An 18,362-nucleotide genomic window follows, 5' to 3' on the forward strand; every position below is an offset into this window, starting at 1 on the left:
TGCTGTCACATTAGATACTTGCCTAAGAGTCTCCGTAATAGTGAGCTGCTGAAAGAAAGAGTGGCTCAGGTTGCCTTTCCAAATTCGGCGAACTGAGAGGGGTGGTAGATCTGTGGAAGTTCTCTCACGTTTGTTGCATTTGCACTGCCACTGTTTTATTGCAAATCCAATAGATCATTTCCTCCAGGTTAGTAGCCTCTACTTTTTCATTTTGCTTGAAACCGAAAAGTAACCATGTTTTGGCGCTGTTGTGTCTGGTTTTGCAAGTATGTTCGAGTCCATGACTATTTTAGACTGCTCATTAAAATGATAGGGGAATGACTGGCAAAGAATGCAGCAAGGTTGCACTTCTGTTGGACTTATGATAGACAATCTGAGCTATACATTTGGAGTCTGGGGAACAGTGCATTCCTTTATGCATACTGAAATAAAGAAGCAGATGACTTTGTCTTCAGATGGTTGTCTCAACACACTTGCTGCGATTACAAGGACCACATTCACATTCTGCTTGATGAATTTGAAATCAAATGACTATGGAAAATAAATCACCCTCAGCTCAAAAATCACTGCAGTCATCTCAAATAATTAAGCTCTGGTGATTATGTAATAATCGCGACAGGCCTAGACACATGTACCAAAGAAATCACAAATATCAATGTAGATTCTATGCAGAATTAGTCAGTTTATTTATTAAAATATAATATAGACATACATTTATATTACAGTTGTGCTCATATGTTTACATACCCTGGCAGAATTTGTGATTTTTAAAAATATTTTTTCAGAGAATAATATTGATAATACAACAACTTTTGTTTATTCATGTTTAGTGGTTGGGTCAAGCCATTTATTATCAAACAATTGTTTTTGCCCTTTTTTAATTCATAATAACAATAGAAACTACCCAAATGACACTGATCAAAGTTTACATACCCTGGACGTTTTGGCATGATACCATACACACAAGTTGACACAGGTTTAAATGGCTACTAAAGGTAACCATCCTCACCTGTGATCTGTTTGCTTGTCAATCAGTGTGTGTGTATAGAGAGTAAGTAAGTTAATGGGCTCCTGACAGACCCCTGCATGAGACATCTGGAAAGCAAAATAATTATCAAAGGATCTGCGGGAGAAGATAGTTGAACTTTATAAAACAGGAAAAGGATATAAAAAGATATCCAAGCAATTCAGAATGCCAATCAGCAGTGTTGATACTCTAATCAAGAAGTGGAAAATGAGGGATTCTGTTGAATCCAAGCCAAGGTCAGCTACAACTGCCAGGAAAATTGTTCGAGATGCAAAGAAAAACCCACAAATAACGTCAGCTGACATACAGGACTCTGAAAAAAAGTGGTGTGGCTGTTTCAAGATGCACAATAAGGAGGCACTTGAAGAAAAATGGGCTGCATGGTCGAGTAGCCAGAAGAAAGCCCTTATTACACCAATACCACAAAGCAGCCTACTTACAATATGCCAAACAGCACAGAGACAAGCCTCAAGATTTCTGGAATAAAGTTATTTGGAGTGATGAGACCAAAATTGAACTTTTTGGCCACAACCATAAACACTACATTTGGAGAGGAGTCAACAAGGTCTATGATGAAAAGTACACAATCCCTACTGTAAAACACAGAGGTGGATTGCTGATGTTTTGGGGATGTGTGAGCTACACAGGCACAGGGAACTTGGATAAAATTGTTGGCAGGATGAAAGGTATTAAGCACTAGTGTATGTAAACTTTTGATCAGGCTCATTTGGGTAGTTTATGTTGTCATTATGATTTTAAAAAGATCAAAAAGAATTGGTTGATAATAAATGGCTTGACCCAACCACTAAACATGAATAAAAGAAAAGTTGTATTATCATTATGATTCTCTGAAAAATGATCAAAAAATCACAAATTCTACCAGGGTATGTAAACTTATGAGCACAACTGTACATCTTAAGTCAATGTTAACTTTTTTACATTAATCATTTTATGTTATTTATATTAGAGTAGCCTTATCACAACTTTCACAGATAAGCTAGTAATGACACAACCCCTTCTGCAGCAAAGCACATCTTATGTCTAAAGAGTAAAAACCAATTGTTTGCCTTGTTCACTTTAGGTCACTTTTATACTTCTATGTTTATTAAAGTTAATCTGTTCATTCGCAATTAATTCATATCAGGTTGTGACTAGTGTAGGTCAAAAGCCTCTGGGAGAGAAACTCCTTTTGTTAATTCTGACTTGTCTGTCTAGTTTACTACTATGCTTAGTTAAACTTGTTCATGCACAGAAAAGTCCTTAGTAAGGCATTCTGCATTTCTTCAGGTGACAAACGTCTTGTGTTGCAACCTGTTTAAATCCGTTTACACCGTTTGGCAATGTTACAAATCTACATAATCACTCTGTTTGTCTCTAAGCATCAAATAATGACAACTTCTTTGCAAATATGCCTCCAAACAGAATTATTTTAGGGTTTTTCAAATTTTACTAACTTTTTTTTTTTTTACTAACACAGAGTTCTTGCACTTTATATGTAATTAAATTCCTTTTCAATATACTATGCCTTTTCAATATACTATGCCAGAGTTTTTTTAATTGACACATTATATAAAAGGAAAACATTGTGGTATAATACACATTAGCAAGCTTGTGTTAGAGCATATAATATCTACACATTAGGAACATTTCTGCTAACTACAGGGTATGACAGAGGCTATTAAAAAAAACTAAAAACCTTTAGACATGGAGTACTTTAGTCATGGGAAACTTCAGTCATGGGAAAAAGAAAGTACACTCTCTTTCACTTCTGTTTTTGTCTATCAGGACCTAAATAAGAATTGTGTGGTCCTAACAAATGTCTATAAACAAACTAATAAGCCCAGGTTACAGTAACAACAAAAAAAACTAACAAAAAAACAAGCAGATTTTAATGTGTAGTCATTTTTTAAAAAGTAAACCAACATTCAGAAACCAGGACTAAAGAGAAGTTTAACTTTTTTAAATTCTGATTTGCCTGTCTTGTTTACTACATAATGTTCCATCAAACTTGTTCATGCACCCCAAAAATGTCCTGAGTAAGGCATTCTGCATTTCTTTAGATGACAAACGTCTTGTGTTGCAACCTGTTTACACTGTTTGGCAATGTTCCAAATCGAAATAATCACAGTCTGAATGTATTTGACTTTGAGCCTCAAATAATGGTAACTTCTCTGCAAGCATGACTCCAAACAGAAAGTCTGTGTTTTTGTCTATCAGGGCATAAATAATACTTGTATGGTCCTTGCAAACATCTATAAAACAAGCAACCTCACATTACAACAAAAGACCCAACAGATTTAGTGTAGTTATTTTTCCAAAAGTAAACTAAAGGAGAAAAATATGTACCCCCTTCCTACTTCAACAATCATTAAGAGACAAATTAGCTGCCAGGTATTAATCAAATGCACAAAATTAGTTAATCACCAAGAAGTGTGACTGCCTGAATAAAAGCAGAACTTTTGGCAGACTGGTGATCTGGAGCAGTCAAGTGTGTGTCTACATCATGCCAAGAAGCAAAGACATCAGCCATGACCTCAGAGAAGCAACTGTTCCTACTTATCATCTGTTATAAGGCCATATCCAAACAATTTAAAATTCGCCATTCTACAATGAGAAGAAATGTTTACAAACGGAGAGCCTTCAAGACAGTTGCTAATATTCCAAGCAAATTCGGTTCAAGACCTTATGTACTAATGCTCATACATCTAAAGAAAAACCCAAGCGCTACGTCACATGACCTACAGGTCTCTGTAAGCAAATTAAATGTTAATGTTCATGACAGTAGAATGAGAAAAAGACTGAAAGTATGGCTTTCATGAAAAAGTATGGCTTTTTTTCAAGGCTGCTATGAAGAAACCCCTTCTCTCCAAACAGAATATGGCAGGATGACTATGTTTGATAACTACATCTGAACAAACCACAGAAGTTCTGCAACTATATCTTGTGGACTGATGAGAGCAAGGTGGAGGAGAGGTTTGGCCATCAAGCACAGTGCCATGTTTGGCGAAAACCAAACACAGTGTATCATCACAAACACATCATATCAAATGTCAAGCATGCTGGTGGCGGGATGATTTGGGTGTGTTTCTGGTCATAGCCCCTGAGAAACTTGCAGTCAGTGAGAAACGAAGAATTCCAATATATAGCATAATATTCTCAAGGGAAATGAGGTCATCTGTCCAGCAGCATTAGCTAGGCTGAAACTGGGTCATGGAACAGGACAATGATCCCAAGCACATCAGTAAACTGACATCTGAATGGCTAAAGAAGAAAAAAAAGAAAAAAAAAAAAACAGTGTTGGAATGGCCAAGTCAGAGTCCTGTGATGTTACTGTGGGATCTTAAGAGGGATATGCATAAACAAATGGGCTATCAAGGAACTGAAGCAATGCTGTAAAGAAGAATAGATCAAAATTATAAGACTAAAATTCATAAACAAACATTTATTTCAAGTTATTGTTGCTAAAGTTGCTAAGTTATTGTTGGTTCTACATGTTACTGAATTATAGGGTGTTCTTACTTTTATCCATCCTGTTTTCTGAATGTTGGTTTACTTTGGGGAAAAATGACTACATAATGAAATATGTTGTTTTTGTTGTCACCTGAGGTTGATTGTTTATAGACGTTGGCGAGGACTGCACAATTGTTAATTAGGCTTCTTCCCCCATTAGTGTATACTGAAGTATGACTCCAAATGATAATTAAAATAAAATATGATGAAAAAAAGAACAAAAGGGCCTAAATGTATCTGGACAGTTTACCAGCTCAGTACCTCTGGAAGACTGCCAAAAAATGTTGCTTAATGTCTGTATATTTGATTTTAAGTCATCTGTGGCAGACAGCCAAAAAACAATTTTTATCTGCTTATAGTGCCTGCCAGATGAGGATCACTATCACAGCACTAAAATATAAGTTAGTATAGTATGTTAATATGTAAATAAATACGTAAAGATTTTAAACAAAATTAGTTTGTAGGCATAAATTGCTTAACTAGCTAGCAAGCTAATGATTCATCCTGGTCGTTGTAAAATTACTAAAATCTGTTTATTACAAGGAAAGCATAGCAAGACAAACTGTCAGACATGGATCTCTTCTTTAATTTTCAAAGAAAAGTGAGGTTTTGCATGGCCACTGTCATCACTGAAAAGTGATTAACAAACCACATTTTATTTTCTTAAATGGGCAATTCACGCTTAAATGTGAACTGATTCATATAAACTATAATCTGGTTAAGAATGACTCTGAAGGCAGAGGCTTAAAGACTTAGGCTTAGAGACTTCCTTATTCTCAGGATCAAGCATGCCAAAAAATAAATTAATTATATAATTTATATAATGATTTAATTATAGAATTATTATAGAATAATAATTAAACAGTTTCCTTTTCACATCAGACACTTCAGGAGTGATTCATTCAGATGATTCATTCAAGTGATCATTCATTACATTTTTCCCTCATTAAAAAAGATTGGTGAAAACGACCTAAATCAATTTATAGTACATATTAAATAAACCACTACTATTGTAGGATATTTAGGGAGTTTTTATGCCTTTTTTGACTCTTTGGCATCTTTGACTCACTGTAGTGTTTAGATACTATATGAATCAGTGTGAGAACCATGCTCAGTGTTTTGATCATTTTTCTATGAACTTATGACACATACTTCTGAAATTCAAATTATTGCTAATAGTTGCATCCCAATTTCCCTATCTGAAAATTTTGAATGTTACTGTCAAGATAATTTCATTATTTGTTTAGGCTACACACTTGTTAATAGCTGGCTCTTAATAGTCTCCATTGTGCATTTGCTCCAATCATAAACTGTTAATGTTGAGCTTTAAAAACAAAGGGAAAAACATTTTAAATAGTTCTAGGAGGATTCTGAATTAGGAATCTTGGCTTTGTCTATATAGCTTTGACACCACATTTCTCATACTTTATTCTTCCTTATTCACATCCTTAATGTCAGGTCTTTAAAAGGGCTTGTGGATTCTTTACATTTCTTTAAAGTTCTTTTCCAGCCTTCCCAGATCTGTGAAAGAAGCATATAAAATATATCTAGGGCTGTTATACTGTAGTTACCCCCCCTCCACACACACACACAGTTTCCACACCAAACACCCTATGTTGTTCATAAAATGTCAATAACAGGTGTGGTGAGAAAATCAAATCATGGTTTCAGCCATGATGGTTCCACATGTTTTCTGTTGTCAGTGCTGGTGCCCTGAACCACCTACTCAAGCATTACAGCTGACCTATCTAAGAGTAAAGGGGAAGGAAACATGAAAAGGGCAGAGTTTAGAGGAACAGAGATAAACAAGTGAAAGAGGTTTCAGATAGCTGAGCCAGGCATGCCACATACCATTAGACACTATTTCTATTGCAGGAAAGGTAAGAGTTGCCCTGTTATGAGGTGAAGTAGGTGTCAAATAGCGGCGTGACTGTGCCGTCCTTCCACTCAACGAGGATCTCTCCACGTTGGATGGAGGGAGACACGGGGGGTCTCAAGGCGTGTTTGGTGAGAGGAGCTCTCTCTGGCGACCCAGGCTGACTGGTCTGTTCACTCGAAGACTTGAGAACAACAACTGTCTTCTTCGTCCTGGAGGGAAAGACAAAATTCAAAGGGTTGTGACATGCAATTTTAAAAAGATGTAAAATTAAGTATTATGTTACCTGGACTTAAGAAACAGCTTGATGCTAAAGAAAATCAGCAAAAGTAAAAATTACTTTCAAACTGAAACAAATTTTGATAGCATATATTTTTAGGCTTTACTTGCAAAATAAGGATACTACATAAAGGGAGGATATTCACCTGTTTTGATAGATGTTAAAGATAAGGATGACTACTCCTAAGAGCAGGACAAAGCAGGTCAGGACCAGCATAGTCAATTTCCATGCAGTCCCTGTTAGAAACCACACATTCTTCACTTCATGCTCAGTTGTTCAACCACTTGTTGCTTTGTTGTTACTTGTTTTACTGTACTAAGTGGTTTAACCAAGGATCCTTTACAGGTTTAATGTCCTCTACTGCCCCTTTGTGAGCATCAATAGAAATGCAGGTACACCCACTTTGCAAACCTACCATATTCCATGTTAAGGAGATTCAGAGCGGGTTCTGCCGACTCCATGTTAATATTCAGCTGCGAAACGTGTGCTGGCTCGGGAGGCTTGGTAGCCAAGCCATGATTCACTGGAGCTGAACAAGATTTAGCAAGAAAGCAGAATAATTTCATGAAACAAACACCAAATGATCAAACAACACAGAAAAGAAAAAAAGTCAAAATATGGATAACATTAGGTTAATGACTACTGTAATTTTACTGTCCCATGCTCAGTAAAGTCTCTAATGAATGGATGAAAACTATTATTGGCCTATGGATGGGATGAAATCTGAATCACAGCTCTTGTGAAAAGGAGGTCTGTGGTTCCAAGACAGATCTTACAATGCCACAGGCGAATGTTAGTGATGATTCGAGGTCCTGTGTTCTCAGGTTCGCTCTGAGTTTTGGGCGGCACGCTGTCTGTCTTCTCCTCACACACTGTTTTCTTATTCAGTGTTTTCCACTTGCTGCTTTTCACCCGCTCCATGGACAGAAAAATCTTGGAAGAGTCTTGACGTGCGCTGAGATGTAAGTCCTTGCTATCAAGGATGAGGTGGCCCTTTTTTGAGCAGACCCAGGCCTGACCCTCCTCTTCAGGTCTGCAGACCTGCAGCTCCACGCTCTCGGGCTGTTGGACGTTGACCGCGGTCAAACATTTGCCTGTCTGCGGGTTTCTGAGGGAGCGGGTCTCGGAGTTCCAGTGCCACTCCTGAAGGCCCGAGCCTGTTTCGCACTCCTCTAGAGTCAGTCCACTGTGGGCTTGGCTCTCGTGCACTTGCACGCACTTACCCACATACTCGTTCCTCATACTCAGCCCTGTTACTTCTAATGAAAAACAAAAAACAAAACAGTAGAGCCTTGGAATTAAGTACATCAATTTTTTTTAAATAATCGGAAAAGCCTTAACTGAATTTACCCTTGTTGGCTAACTAGCTATCTTTTTAAAAGATTTGATATAAAATACTAGATGAATGCTGTGCCTAAAAACGACTTTAAAGAAGGCAAGTCCCTACTGGGCCCTACTGTTAAACTAGCTTTTTCTTCCTTACCATGAAATCGTCAAACGGATAATTTAACATGATGTTGGTTATGCTATGAATAGATAAGTCAGCTAATATATTTTCGAGGGGCAAAAAGGTTTGTTAATACGTTCTTAATAGTAAAGCACACATCATCCTTACATCCTTTAAAACCTGTTACCCTAATCTGGTGTGATGGAAACCTGCCTAGCTTGCTAGTTAACCCGCTAACCTACGTTTGCAGGTCAGTGTTCACCTCAGGATCTAATAGACATCCCATCCAAAATACTCTTTATCTATTTATTTAGCTCATTGAGTATACTTCTATCAGTACTTTGTATATGGATAACTAACGTTAGATAAGATGTAATTTTTACCTTGAATAAAAATGACGGTGAGCGTGAGAGACCAGAATCTCATGCACTCTCCCTCCATGACAGCGGCGGGGACAGCTCGTCTCCCGTGGCAACGAATGAAGCTACTAGATAGCTATCTAAAGAGGCGTAAACATGCCTCCAAATCCAGTGTTGTGGTTTAGCCGAGGCGTACAATAACAAGGCCAATTTCAATACCTTATTGCGGAACCCCTACCATTTTGGTATCTTTGATACATTGCTACTATAACTTATTAAAGAAAGATTTTCTTCCATGTTTAAACATACGTTAGACTACTGAATAATAACTTCCACTCTAAAGAAGATGTCCGATTTATGCCTTCTGGCAGGCAAAAATGCAGGACGAGTAGTTAAGTAAGGTAGCTTGAATACTAATGAACAAGACATAATAGGAGGCAATAAAGTACTTTTCAGTGAGTAGGTGGGTTTGAAAGGGATCACCCGAAAAGGCACAAGTATTTAGCCAGCTACTTAAATGAATGAATGAATGAATGAATGAATAATAGCATGTTGATGTAGGAGGTATTCCTGAAAGCCTCTTAAAAAGTAGTTAACTAACCTAGATCTGTTTGACCAGATTACTTGCACTATTGCATTGGTTCATCCATACCAAACAGCTGCCTTCTTCTTGCCTGGACTGTGTTTAGTAGTTCTGTCTCTAAAGGTACTTATGATTCATCATCTCACACACACACACGCAAAATATACTTAAGACTGTGGAATCACTTTAAATTCATGTGCATGTAAGTACCTCAACACGTGAGTGTTTATACCATAGTTCAAACAGCTGATTATTTTGGCAAGCCACTGCTGGGCTGTAAGGTTACTTAAATGCCTACTGTGTACTAAGACCTTTAAAAAGGCTCAAGTGCTGAAGACACAAAATTGTTTACACTCTTTATAGTTGAAAGTTTTGCAGTAAGACTTGTCAAAGCGCTTAAATGTATGCTGTCCTAATATATTAAGATGTATTTGGATAGAAAGGGCTGTGGTTCCTGTTGGATAAAGTTATGTGTGCTGGGTGAAGTTGGGGTTCTGCTGAATGAAACAGCTTGTGCTGAGTGACACTGGAGTCATGCTGGATGAAACTGTGCTTGTGCTGACTGAAGTTGGGGACCTGATGGATGACTGTGGTTGCGCTGAGTGAAACTGGAGTTGTGCTGTGTAATGACGGGGTCTTGTTCTATAAACCTCTGTTTGTGCTGACTGAAGCTATAATACAGGGAAATGAGCTAGTGAACCTGATGAATACATGATGAATGCTTCTATAGTTAACTTGTAGGTGTCTTGTAACTGTGTGTGTTTCAGGAGTAAAAGAGGGACTGCTTTCCTATAGAAATCTAAGTATAGGGGAGGTCTATTGTACACAATAAGCCAGTGTAAGTAAAACATACAGACATACAGACTTCATGGACATAATATTTCTGAACAATACCTGATCAACAACCCTATACTGCATATCCTATGCTGGAATCTACTTTTAAAAATAAATTTCAGCACTGATGGGTTTGACATTTAACAATGAGCATGGAAAATTCTTAGCATCTTCACATTACCACACATAAAAACTCTCATTCTCATGGCTGAATGTGATGAGTAAAAAGCTCAAAAGCATAAATAAACCAGATAAATAAATATATAAAATATAAAATATTAAATATAGAAGTTCAACTCTGCAACTGTAAAACCACTTTATGTTCAGTATTCTCCATCACCTGTGTGGGTGTAAAGGAAAATGTTTATATGTATTCCAATAGTGCATTCAGATCTTAATATGTATTCTTATATGTTGCATTCTTACATGAGGAAGCTGGTCCCAAGTGATGAAGTGCTTAGTCAATACCACAGACAGCAGAAACCCAAGGAGGATGGGAATGAGGAGGAGCAGGAACCATCACTGGAGGATAAACCCCTGCATGGTATGTACCACCAGCAAATAGTTAAAGTGGCTGAAATAATGGAGAAATTCTACCAATGACTGGAAAAGGTTGGGTTGAAAGACATCATGGCAGCACTGGAACAAACTCTGAATACACTTCATGAAACTCATGAATACAAGATCAATAGAGGCTTGAATCTAAAACACAACACAGGACACCAGATTCAGGCTGTGCAAAGATGCCCGAGACAATCCAGCACATAACAGCAGGATGCAAGATGCTAGCAGGCAGAGCCTACATGGAATGACATAACCAAGTAGCTGGCATACAATACAGAAATATCTGTGCCGAATACAGGCTGTAAGTTCCAAGGTGAAAGTGGGATACACCCACACAGGTGGTGGAGAATAACCAAGGTAAGATCCTCTGGGACTTCCAGATACAGACTGACAAAATGATAATGGCTGACCAGGCATGGTAGTAATGAACAAATAGCAAAAGAGGTCTATAGTGATTGATAATAGCAATCCCAACGCACAGTTGAGAGCAGAGAAATGTTGAATAAAACAACACTGGTATAGATAATATTTATTCATTTAGAAAAGCATTATATTTAATTGTTAAATGTTACCAGTTTTTAATTTCACTCATTGAGTACCTAAGCAATTGAGCATAAACAGAAAGTTTTACAAAGATTTTTTAATTTCATTTTTTTCCCAAAAAAATAGGAGCAAGTCTAAACAATATAAAACTAATAAACATTGCAAATGCTATTTTTTTGAACTAGCAAAATATTATCATTTTAAAGCTAAATCATTTTTACACTTTTACACATCTTTCCCCTATATATTATGCTTTGGTTTCATCTTTTATTCACATCCTATCCTCTATGTCTGTTAAAATTAGAGTACTTGCTGACAATCAAGTGTTGGTGCAAGCAAGCGGGACTTCACATCTGAACTATGTACCAGTTTTGGTAGCATCTTTCTGTAGTAATTTAAAGACCCCTCAGATCCAGTCAGCATCTCCATTTCTCTCAGTAGAACATCTTCACTAAGGTATGCAGCTCAGGGCCCTCTAAAAGACAACCAGTTAACGGTCTCCAATAGAAATGGGGGTACAGACCTTGTGGATTGTGGGGAGAAACATCAGGTCATGCTCTAGTAGAAAGGCAGCCTTCTCTTGTTCTTCAGGTAGGATGTCCTGACATCACAATGTCTTGTTGAAGATTGGCAAAGCTATCTCTGGTGGATAAAGTTTTCTTTCCAGTTCCAACTTTGAATGAGACAGAATTAATTTTAGATTCCTGCCACTTCACTTTCAGTCTCCTCTTGGTTTTTCTCAAAGGAGATTGTTTTGTTTATTGATGGGTATCCCTGCTTTTCATGTGGATCTTTAATCTTCTAGTGGATCTTCTCCTTTACCAATCATATGACCCTGCTCAGATAATAACAGATTTATTTACATTACTACAAAGGCACAGTTGGTACATGCAAGGTAGATGAGTCAAAGCAAGATAATGCAACAATGATACTCATCAGTTCCACTGCTTGGTCTCTGTTAAACTCAGCAGGGTCATATGAATATATGAATAACATGAATACCTGCAGGAAATTTGGGATTCTGATAACGGGCATACAGCCCTGAGCCCAAGAATCTGTAATCATGGGTGGGGGTTCTGCATTCTCCTTAAAGAGTGAGATTGTGTTTGCTCCATCTCCTGTATCATGTGTTGGGTACTGCAACTCTATCACCTGGACCATGGCATTCTTTGCCCAAGCCACAGAGAACGGCAGTAGCTGTGCAAAAGAGAATTTTACATAAATATACTATAAGATCTATATACTATAAGATCTATAAGCAAGGCATCCATGTGAATTTATTTGCAGTCAGTACAGATGGCTAGTACTTTATAACTTAATGAAACTGGGATATTTTACCTGTTTCTTAAGGTACACCTCATAACATTTCACCATTAGATGATTCATAAATTCATCCAAGATATCTGCCACAAATCCTTCACCTTCTGCTTGAGATAGCATGGACATCCATTCAGACTCAGAGAGACGCCCGGGCACGATGTCCACGACGTCCAGATTTTGAGTGGCAGACGGGGACTGTGCCGATGTGGAGCGCCCCTTTTCACCTCGATTCTTGGGTGTGGTACGTGACATAATTCCTTGGAAGGATTTATGCAAAACAGCCTATTCTCAGAATAAAGTATAACATTAACGGGGACTACCCAGTTTATTAGTCCTGGATCCTTAATTGTATCTGAACGCCATCTTTTAAGCAATTCAATTCAAGGTGCTACAATTCATATACTGGGTTAGGAGAAGTATCATCTAGCTAAAATCTGGAATGCGTTTTCGTGAAGGTGATGTCGTGAAACTAGCTACGTTCCTCAAAAGTAAAAACCGAGCAAAGTAACATATTCACTGGCCTACCGCACCTACGCGTTAGTAGCTAGGAAACGCAAGAGTTTGTGGCGCTTACCACTACCAGAGACTGCAGACACGCCTACTTCGGGGGAAACGCGTTTTGCACGCGGATTGGCCGTCACTATGACTGCCTGGCACGCTAAATGGTAAGAGCTCGCTCAGTCTGTTAATAAGTCAGCTAGCTAGCTTTAGCTTTATGGTCCTACTAATCAGATGCCAATAATTGTTAACTGTAAATATGACAGTGATCGCAGTAACTCGCTCACTACCTAGCTAGCATTCATTTCTCCGGTTAACGGGAAGAAGGGCTTCGCAGGAAACTTGCCAATAAACCTAGCTAGCAATCATTGATGCTAGAACGAAATGCTGGGTTACGTTACATCTTAACTTCTAAGTCTCCATTGTTTTAAAGCATTGGCTTTGATTTCCATTATTCACCGTTAGCCAATGCCCTTAGCTAGCTAACTACGATGGGCAATTCAGAAATTACCAGACTACCAGATATTTTCTTTGTCTTGTTAGCTATCTTAGATAATTATTTTAACGTTACTAACTACAGCAATACTACTTAAAAGGTTTCACATAGTGACAAACTGGCATGTGATTTAATAGAGCTGTTAGAGAGTTTTACATGTAATTTTATGTTGCTTAAAAGCAAACGTTGATTAAGCCCATGAATCTGCTGCCGTAACATCGTCGAGACTATCACTAGACTTACTGCCTGCAGGTAAGATACAATTATATAAGATTAGGAAATATTAATTGTTATTATATACTGCTGTGCCAGAAATAACTTTTTGCGGAGGAGTGATTTCATTCATTCGCTCAGAAATGGCAAAAATGTATCACAAAGAGAAGAGCATTCAGATCAAGAGCAGCGCATCTGCGCTGTTCAACAACCTCAGCGTTCTGCGCATAGCCCCACGCTGTCTCACCTATTTCACCGTGGTGCATGCCAACGTTGTCAACATGGTCAGCGCCTCTTGGGATGGGCTAAATTACTCACATCGCCAGCTGCAGTCCAAAGAGGGCAACGTGGCCGCTAGCTCTTCACTTATCATGCAGGTAATACTTGCCCTTGGCTTAGACTATGCTGCCTTTTCTCTGCACAGTCTATCTGTATAGGTCAATATGTGCCAAAATCGATGTCGTTCTATTTGCAGGCAGCATGGTGTGTCCTACCATCTAGGGATCTCCTTGTCCTTACCTCTCAGAAGGGGATTCAGGTGTGTCACGTTCTTTCACATATGCAATATCACAGAGTATGACATCAATATTGAGTGTGATACCATGCCATTGTTTGTATTTGCATACTAGATGTATGAGTCTGATGGGTCTATTATGGTGTACTGGCATGCATTGGATACCCCAGAGACTCCCACAGGTAAAGTCATACACAGTGGTGTGTGTGTGTGTGTGTGTGTGTGTGTGTGTGTGTGTGTGTGTGTGTGTGTGTGTGCGTTACTTATTCCCTTTCTTTACATCAGCCCAAGCAATGTTTGCACGCGGAATTGCTGCGGTAGGAGACGCATACATCTGTGTGGGTAAGTGACTCGAGTGACACCACTGATGCCTAATTGTATATATTTAATCATATATCTGTACTGATCTGTTTGTATGCACAATTAATGGATGTTGTATGAGAGTCTTCTTTGCCACTGCTAGGGGTCTCCTTTGGTTCAGTGTTGGTGTTTGACATTCCCAGCAAAGGAAGCAATATCACACTGTCTGAAGTCCTCGAGGAGCACACGGAGGCTGTCACTGACATGGCTGCTGAGTGCTCTGGCAGTATGGTAAAGTACCCAGCCCACCCCATCTTTGCTTTCTTGATTTCTTGAGTGTAACAGTTACCTGATGCCAAGTGTAGTATCAAGTGTAGAAGAGTGGTAGCTCAGTGGTTAAGCTACTTGACTTGTGTATGGAAAGTTGCCAGTTCAAGCCCCACCACCATGTTGCCACGGTTGGACTCCTTAACCCCCAAATACTCAAGTTGTATTCAGTTGTAAGTTGCTTTGGATAAAGGTATCAGTTAAATGCTGCAAAAGTAGCATTATTCCATAAGTCCAAACTACCTGAATGTAATAAATTAGCCATGTACCAAACTGTAATCATTTGTGTCTCTTGCTTTTCCAGGAGTACATAGCTGATCTTGTGACTTCCGATGACTCTGGCCTTCTTTGTGTGTGGAAGTCTGGAGGGGATTTCCAGCTTCTCAACAAGATCCCCGGATTTGAGTAAGTGGGGAGGCAGGGGCAGGGGAGAGAAACTTGGAGCAAACAGAAGGAAGCAAATAGAAGTCAGGAGATGCTGTTCTGCAGCTTGGAACTTTCGGAATCTTTGTTGCTGGGAAGAAGTGGCAGTAGCGGAAATGTCGCTCATGTGTGCCACGTACTCTCCTCCAAGCACGAGCTGCTCTTCTGTGAAGCTGTGGAAAGGCATAGCGATTGCTGGCTACAGCACGGGGCAGATCCGCCTGTATGAGGCCATTACCGGAATCCTGCATGCCGAGGTCAATGCCCATGCTCGCTGGATCTACTCCCTGGATATCGCTCCCTTCGCTGGGCTGGTAAAACAAATGACTTCTTCCACTTGTGCAACACTTGTGCTGCTGGTTTGTGGTGAGTGATGGTGCATGTTTCTTTTGACCTCTCTTTCATCTCCAAAGCTGCTGTCTGCAGCTGAGGACTCCCTGGTCCGAGTGTGGCATTTAAGCCTGGTCCCAGAAACCAACAGTGTGGAGGTAAGAGATGGCACAGACTGGGATTTTGGCCCAAGTTCACTTGAAACTGTCAGCACAAGTTCATGTTCAATTCCAAATTGACCTGCCTAGTGTTGTTGTGCATTGTTTTTCAGTTTTTCCACATACCCAAACAAGTAATACACATGGTGTTTTCCAGAGCAGCACACCCATAGCTGTTGTCTTTGCCTCTCTCCCCCATCCAGATCGAGCATCTTTACAATGAGTGTGTGACGGACACACAGATCTGTGGTGCCAAGTTCTGCGACGGTGATGGCTGTGCGTTCGCCGTCACCGGATACGACCTGAGCGAGATCATTCGCTACACACAGGTTTAGACGTGGCCCATATCTGCCGTCTGTCCCCCCCATCAACCCACCACTCCCCCCCCCCCACTTGGAAAGCTCCTGTGAGGCACATCCCCTCGACCACATTCCATGGTGCTAAAGCTGATTGTCCACGTGTGATTTGGCTTGTGCCACATGCCTTCACTGTTGTCATTTAGTCATACCTGGACATTTTTTGAATGAGACCTCAGTTTATGGATGAGCGAAACATACTAGTAATGTTTATTGACAAACACTGATCGGTTTCCTCATACAGGGGCTATAGGTAGAAATATAGGGTGAAATGTAAAAGAACAGTATAGAGAAATATATGTAAAAAGAGCCATAACGGTGATTCTAATGTGCTCTAACGGGTGCTCTAATGCACATTTTAAATACCAGATACTGGATGTGAATGAATTTGGTATGCAGGTGTATATATATATAGACCAGAAGATGTAGTAATACAATGTACATTATATGTCTTATATTGTATAACAAGGGTGGACTTTGTCAACATATGAATGCATTTATTTAATGCTGATTAACTATTGTGTTGAGGTGTTAGATGTTTTTGAAGCCTCACATCAGAAGAAAAATATCTGTAGTATGTAGTATGAAATTTTTTTCAAAATCACAGGTTATATATGGAAGAATTGTAGTCAATAAACGTTCAAGCATTTTGTCAGTAATTGTTGTGTTTTAAAGTTTCCACCAGTAGATGGTGCTAGTAAAATGAGATGGATAGGAAATCATTACGCTTTAACAATGTCAGTGAAGTGTTACTTTTCTAACATTCACTGATGATGATTTATCATGGTTTTACATTCGTCTTATAAACCATTGACTGTTATGGTAATTTTGTGGCAGTTTGTAATTAAAATATCGGATCTTCCTGTCAGCAGACTGTGTTATTGAAGAAATACAGTGACTACAACGGAACTATTCAAATAGCTGTAATTCCCAAGCATAACCACCAAGGAGTTAGGTTTGGGAACAGTAAACCAAATTTTATGTTGGCGGCTTTGTCTACCAGCAGAGAACACTTAACATCTGCCTGCATGGCACATAATTGACACCTGTGAGTTTCGAGTTAGCAACGAGCACATGACTGGAACGACCAGTTTAAGTGTGCGATTAGTTTAAGTATTTGCCGTGCTATAATTAATCGTCGATCATATGACGTGCAAATTCCCACCGAACGTTTTAGCCACTGAGCCGTGCTTTTGCCCATAAAGCACTTCTTGTATTCCCACTTTACTACGATCAGTCTTCATCGTGTCACTTTCCTGCATGAGTCTCGTGAGGCTTTCAACCACATCTTTTTCTCTAACCTTAAAATAACCCGCTCCTCTTTATGTATGTTAACAATGTGGGGATTTTTGTCGGTCTGAAATTCTGCTCTTTTTATGCCACAAATATTTGTCCGCGAGCCGAGCTTTCTTTCTTTTCTTTTTTTTTATTAAAAAAACAAACAAACAAAAAAACCCAAAACAAAACAAAAAAAAAAAACAAGCAAACCTTTGTCCGATGCATTTTGATATTGCGTGTATGAGTATTTGAGAGAGGGACTGGACGTCAGGGTGTGCTCTGGGGAGACTTATGATGGTTTTAGCCTATTTACGGAAAGCCAGTTGATGTAGACCGCCCGTGCCTACTGCGATGTTTTGATGTCCATCTTCAGATGTAACTCCATCAGTGTGCGTCAGTGTTGCCAGTAGGTTTGTCCTTGTCCAAATTGGCTACCTTACCTCCACAGAAAGCCCAAGTGGCTCATTATGCTGATTGGAAAGAGTACTCTGATGAACGTGTGTGTCTGTAGATGTGTATGTATGAGTGAGTGTGCATGAAAGACAAAGGCAGAGAGAATGCGTGCATTTGTGGGTGCAGGCATCTGTTTAAGATGGATAGGGTTTGTGGATGGAAAAATAATGTGTGTGTGCATGCGTGATGGTGTATATATTTGTTGGTTTCCATTCGGGAGGGGAGGCAGTGACCCCATTCATAAAACTCAGCTCTCCGAGCTCTTATTAATGAGAAAGAAATGAAACCTTCGTTCGCTCTGAAGCATGCAAAAATAATCTGTACATTATTGCTGCCATCGCTTTATATATATGCCCACTAGGCCCATCTCATTCATTCACACATTTCTTTCCTTTTTTTCTCAGATTGATGTCTCAGTCTTGTAACCTGTAGCTCTGAGCCTTAGCAAGTAGACTCTTCTGAATGTGTCCTGTTATTATTAATCTGAGGATGTCTGGATGACGTGCACAATTCTCGTTTCTCTCCCCTGTCCTTGGAGCTAAACCTGCTGGGAAGATCTCTCAACACAGGGATCCAGACTGTAATGCACCACCAGTCTGGCACTGGAGGGGGGGGGGTATGAACTTGAGGAGGAAACTGAAGAGAGAGGATGTGAGAAGGAGGAGGCAGCACA

General features: G+C 39.3%; 3 protein-coding genes across 10 annotated transcripts; 1 reads left to right on the plus strand and 2 right to left on the minus strand.

The window, feature by feature from the left end:
* Positions 1-662: 662 nt before the first annotated feature.
* LOC113580491 (uncharacterized) lies at positions 663-8,704 on the minus strand. 5 transcript variants are annotated; one of them, XM_081714094.1, is made up of 7 exons: positions 8,524-8,700; positions 7,470-7,952; positions 7,109-7,222; positions 6,839-6,929; positions 6,700-6,723; positions 6,389-6,625; positions 663-6,058 (listed from the first exon to the last, which is right to left on the minus strand). In XM_081714094.1, exons 1-6 carry the CDS (start codon positions 8,579-8,581, stop codon positions 6,433-6,435), a joined length of 963 nt encoding a protein of 320 aa, XP_081570220.1. In that variant the 5' UTR covers positions 8,582-8,700; the 3' UTR covers positions 663-6,058; positions 6,389-6,432. The 5 variants fall into 5 exon arrangements, with proteins under 5 accessions (XP_081570220.1, XP_081570221.1, XP_081570219.1 ...); XM_081714095.1 differs by having other exon boundaries at positions 663-6,625; positions 6,839-6,875; positions 8,524-8,704; XM_081714093.1 differs by having other exon boundaries at positions 663-6,625; positions 8,524-8,701.
* Positions 8,705-11,016: 2,312 nt separating this feature from the next.
* c20h2orf81 (chromosome 20 C2orf81 homolog) lies at positions 11,017-12,595 on the minus strand. 2 transcript variants are annotated; one of them, XM_081714098.1, is made up of 3 exons: positions 12,362-12,595; positions 12,026-12,220; positions 11,017-11,858 (listed from the first exon to the last, which is right to left on the minus strand). In XM_081714098.1, exons 1-3 carry the CDS (start codon positions 12,593-12,595, stop codon positions 11,817-11,819), a joined length of 471 nt encoding a protein of 156 aa, XP_081570224.1. In that variant the 3' UTR covers positions 11,017-11,816. The 2 variants fall into 2 exon arrangements, with proteins under 2 accessions (XP_081570224.1, XP_081570223.1); XM_081714097.1 differs by having other exon boundaries at positions 11,017-11,861.
* Positions 12,596-12,931: 336 nt separating this feature from the next.
* Positions 12,932-16,826, plus strand: wdr54 (WD repeat domain 54). Of its 3 annotated transcripts, none has more exons than XM_027015071.2 (10): positions 12,932-13,008; positions 13,650-13,927; positions 14,026-14,088; positions 14,180-14,246; positions 14,350-14,406; positions 14,528-14,655; positions 14,996-15,096; positions 15,266-15,428; positions 15,528-15,602; positions 15,806-16,826. In XM_027015071.2, exons 2-10 carry the CDS (start codon positions 13,694-13,696, stop codon positions 15,935-15,937), a joined length of 1,020 nt encoding a protein of 339 aa, XP_026870872.1. In that variant the 5' UTR covers positions 12,932-13,008; positions 13,650-13,693; the 3' UTR covers positions 15,938-16,826. The 3 variants fall into 3 exon arrangements, with proteins under 3 accessions (XP_026870872.1, XP_081570217.1, XP_026870873.1); XM_081714091.1 differs by having other exon boundaries at positions 12,969-13,008; positions 13,518-13,927; XM_027015072.3 differs by having other exon boundaries at positions 13,001-13,589; positions 13,692-13,927.
* The last annotated feature ends 1,536 nt before the right edge of the window (positions 16,827-18,362 follow it).

This window comes from Electrophorus electricus, chromosome 5 (genome assembly GCF_041902795.1).
Source record: "Electrophorus electricus isolate QZ-2024a chromosome 5, ASM4190279v1, whole genome shotgun sequence".
Lineage (NCBI taxonomy): Eukaryota > Metazoa > Chordata > Actinopteri > Gymnotiformes > Gymnotidae > Electrophorus > Electrophorus electricus.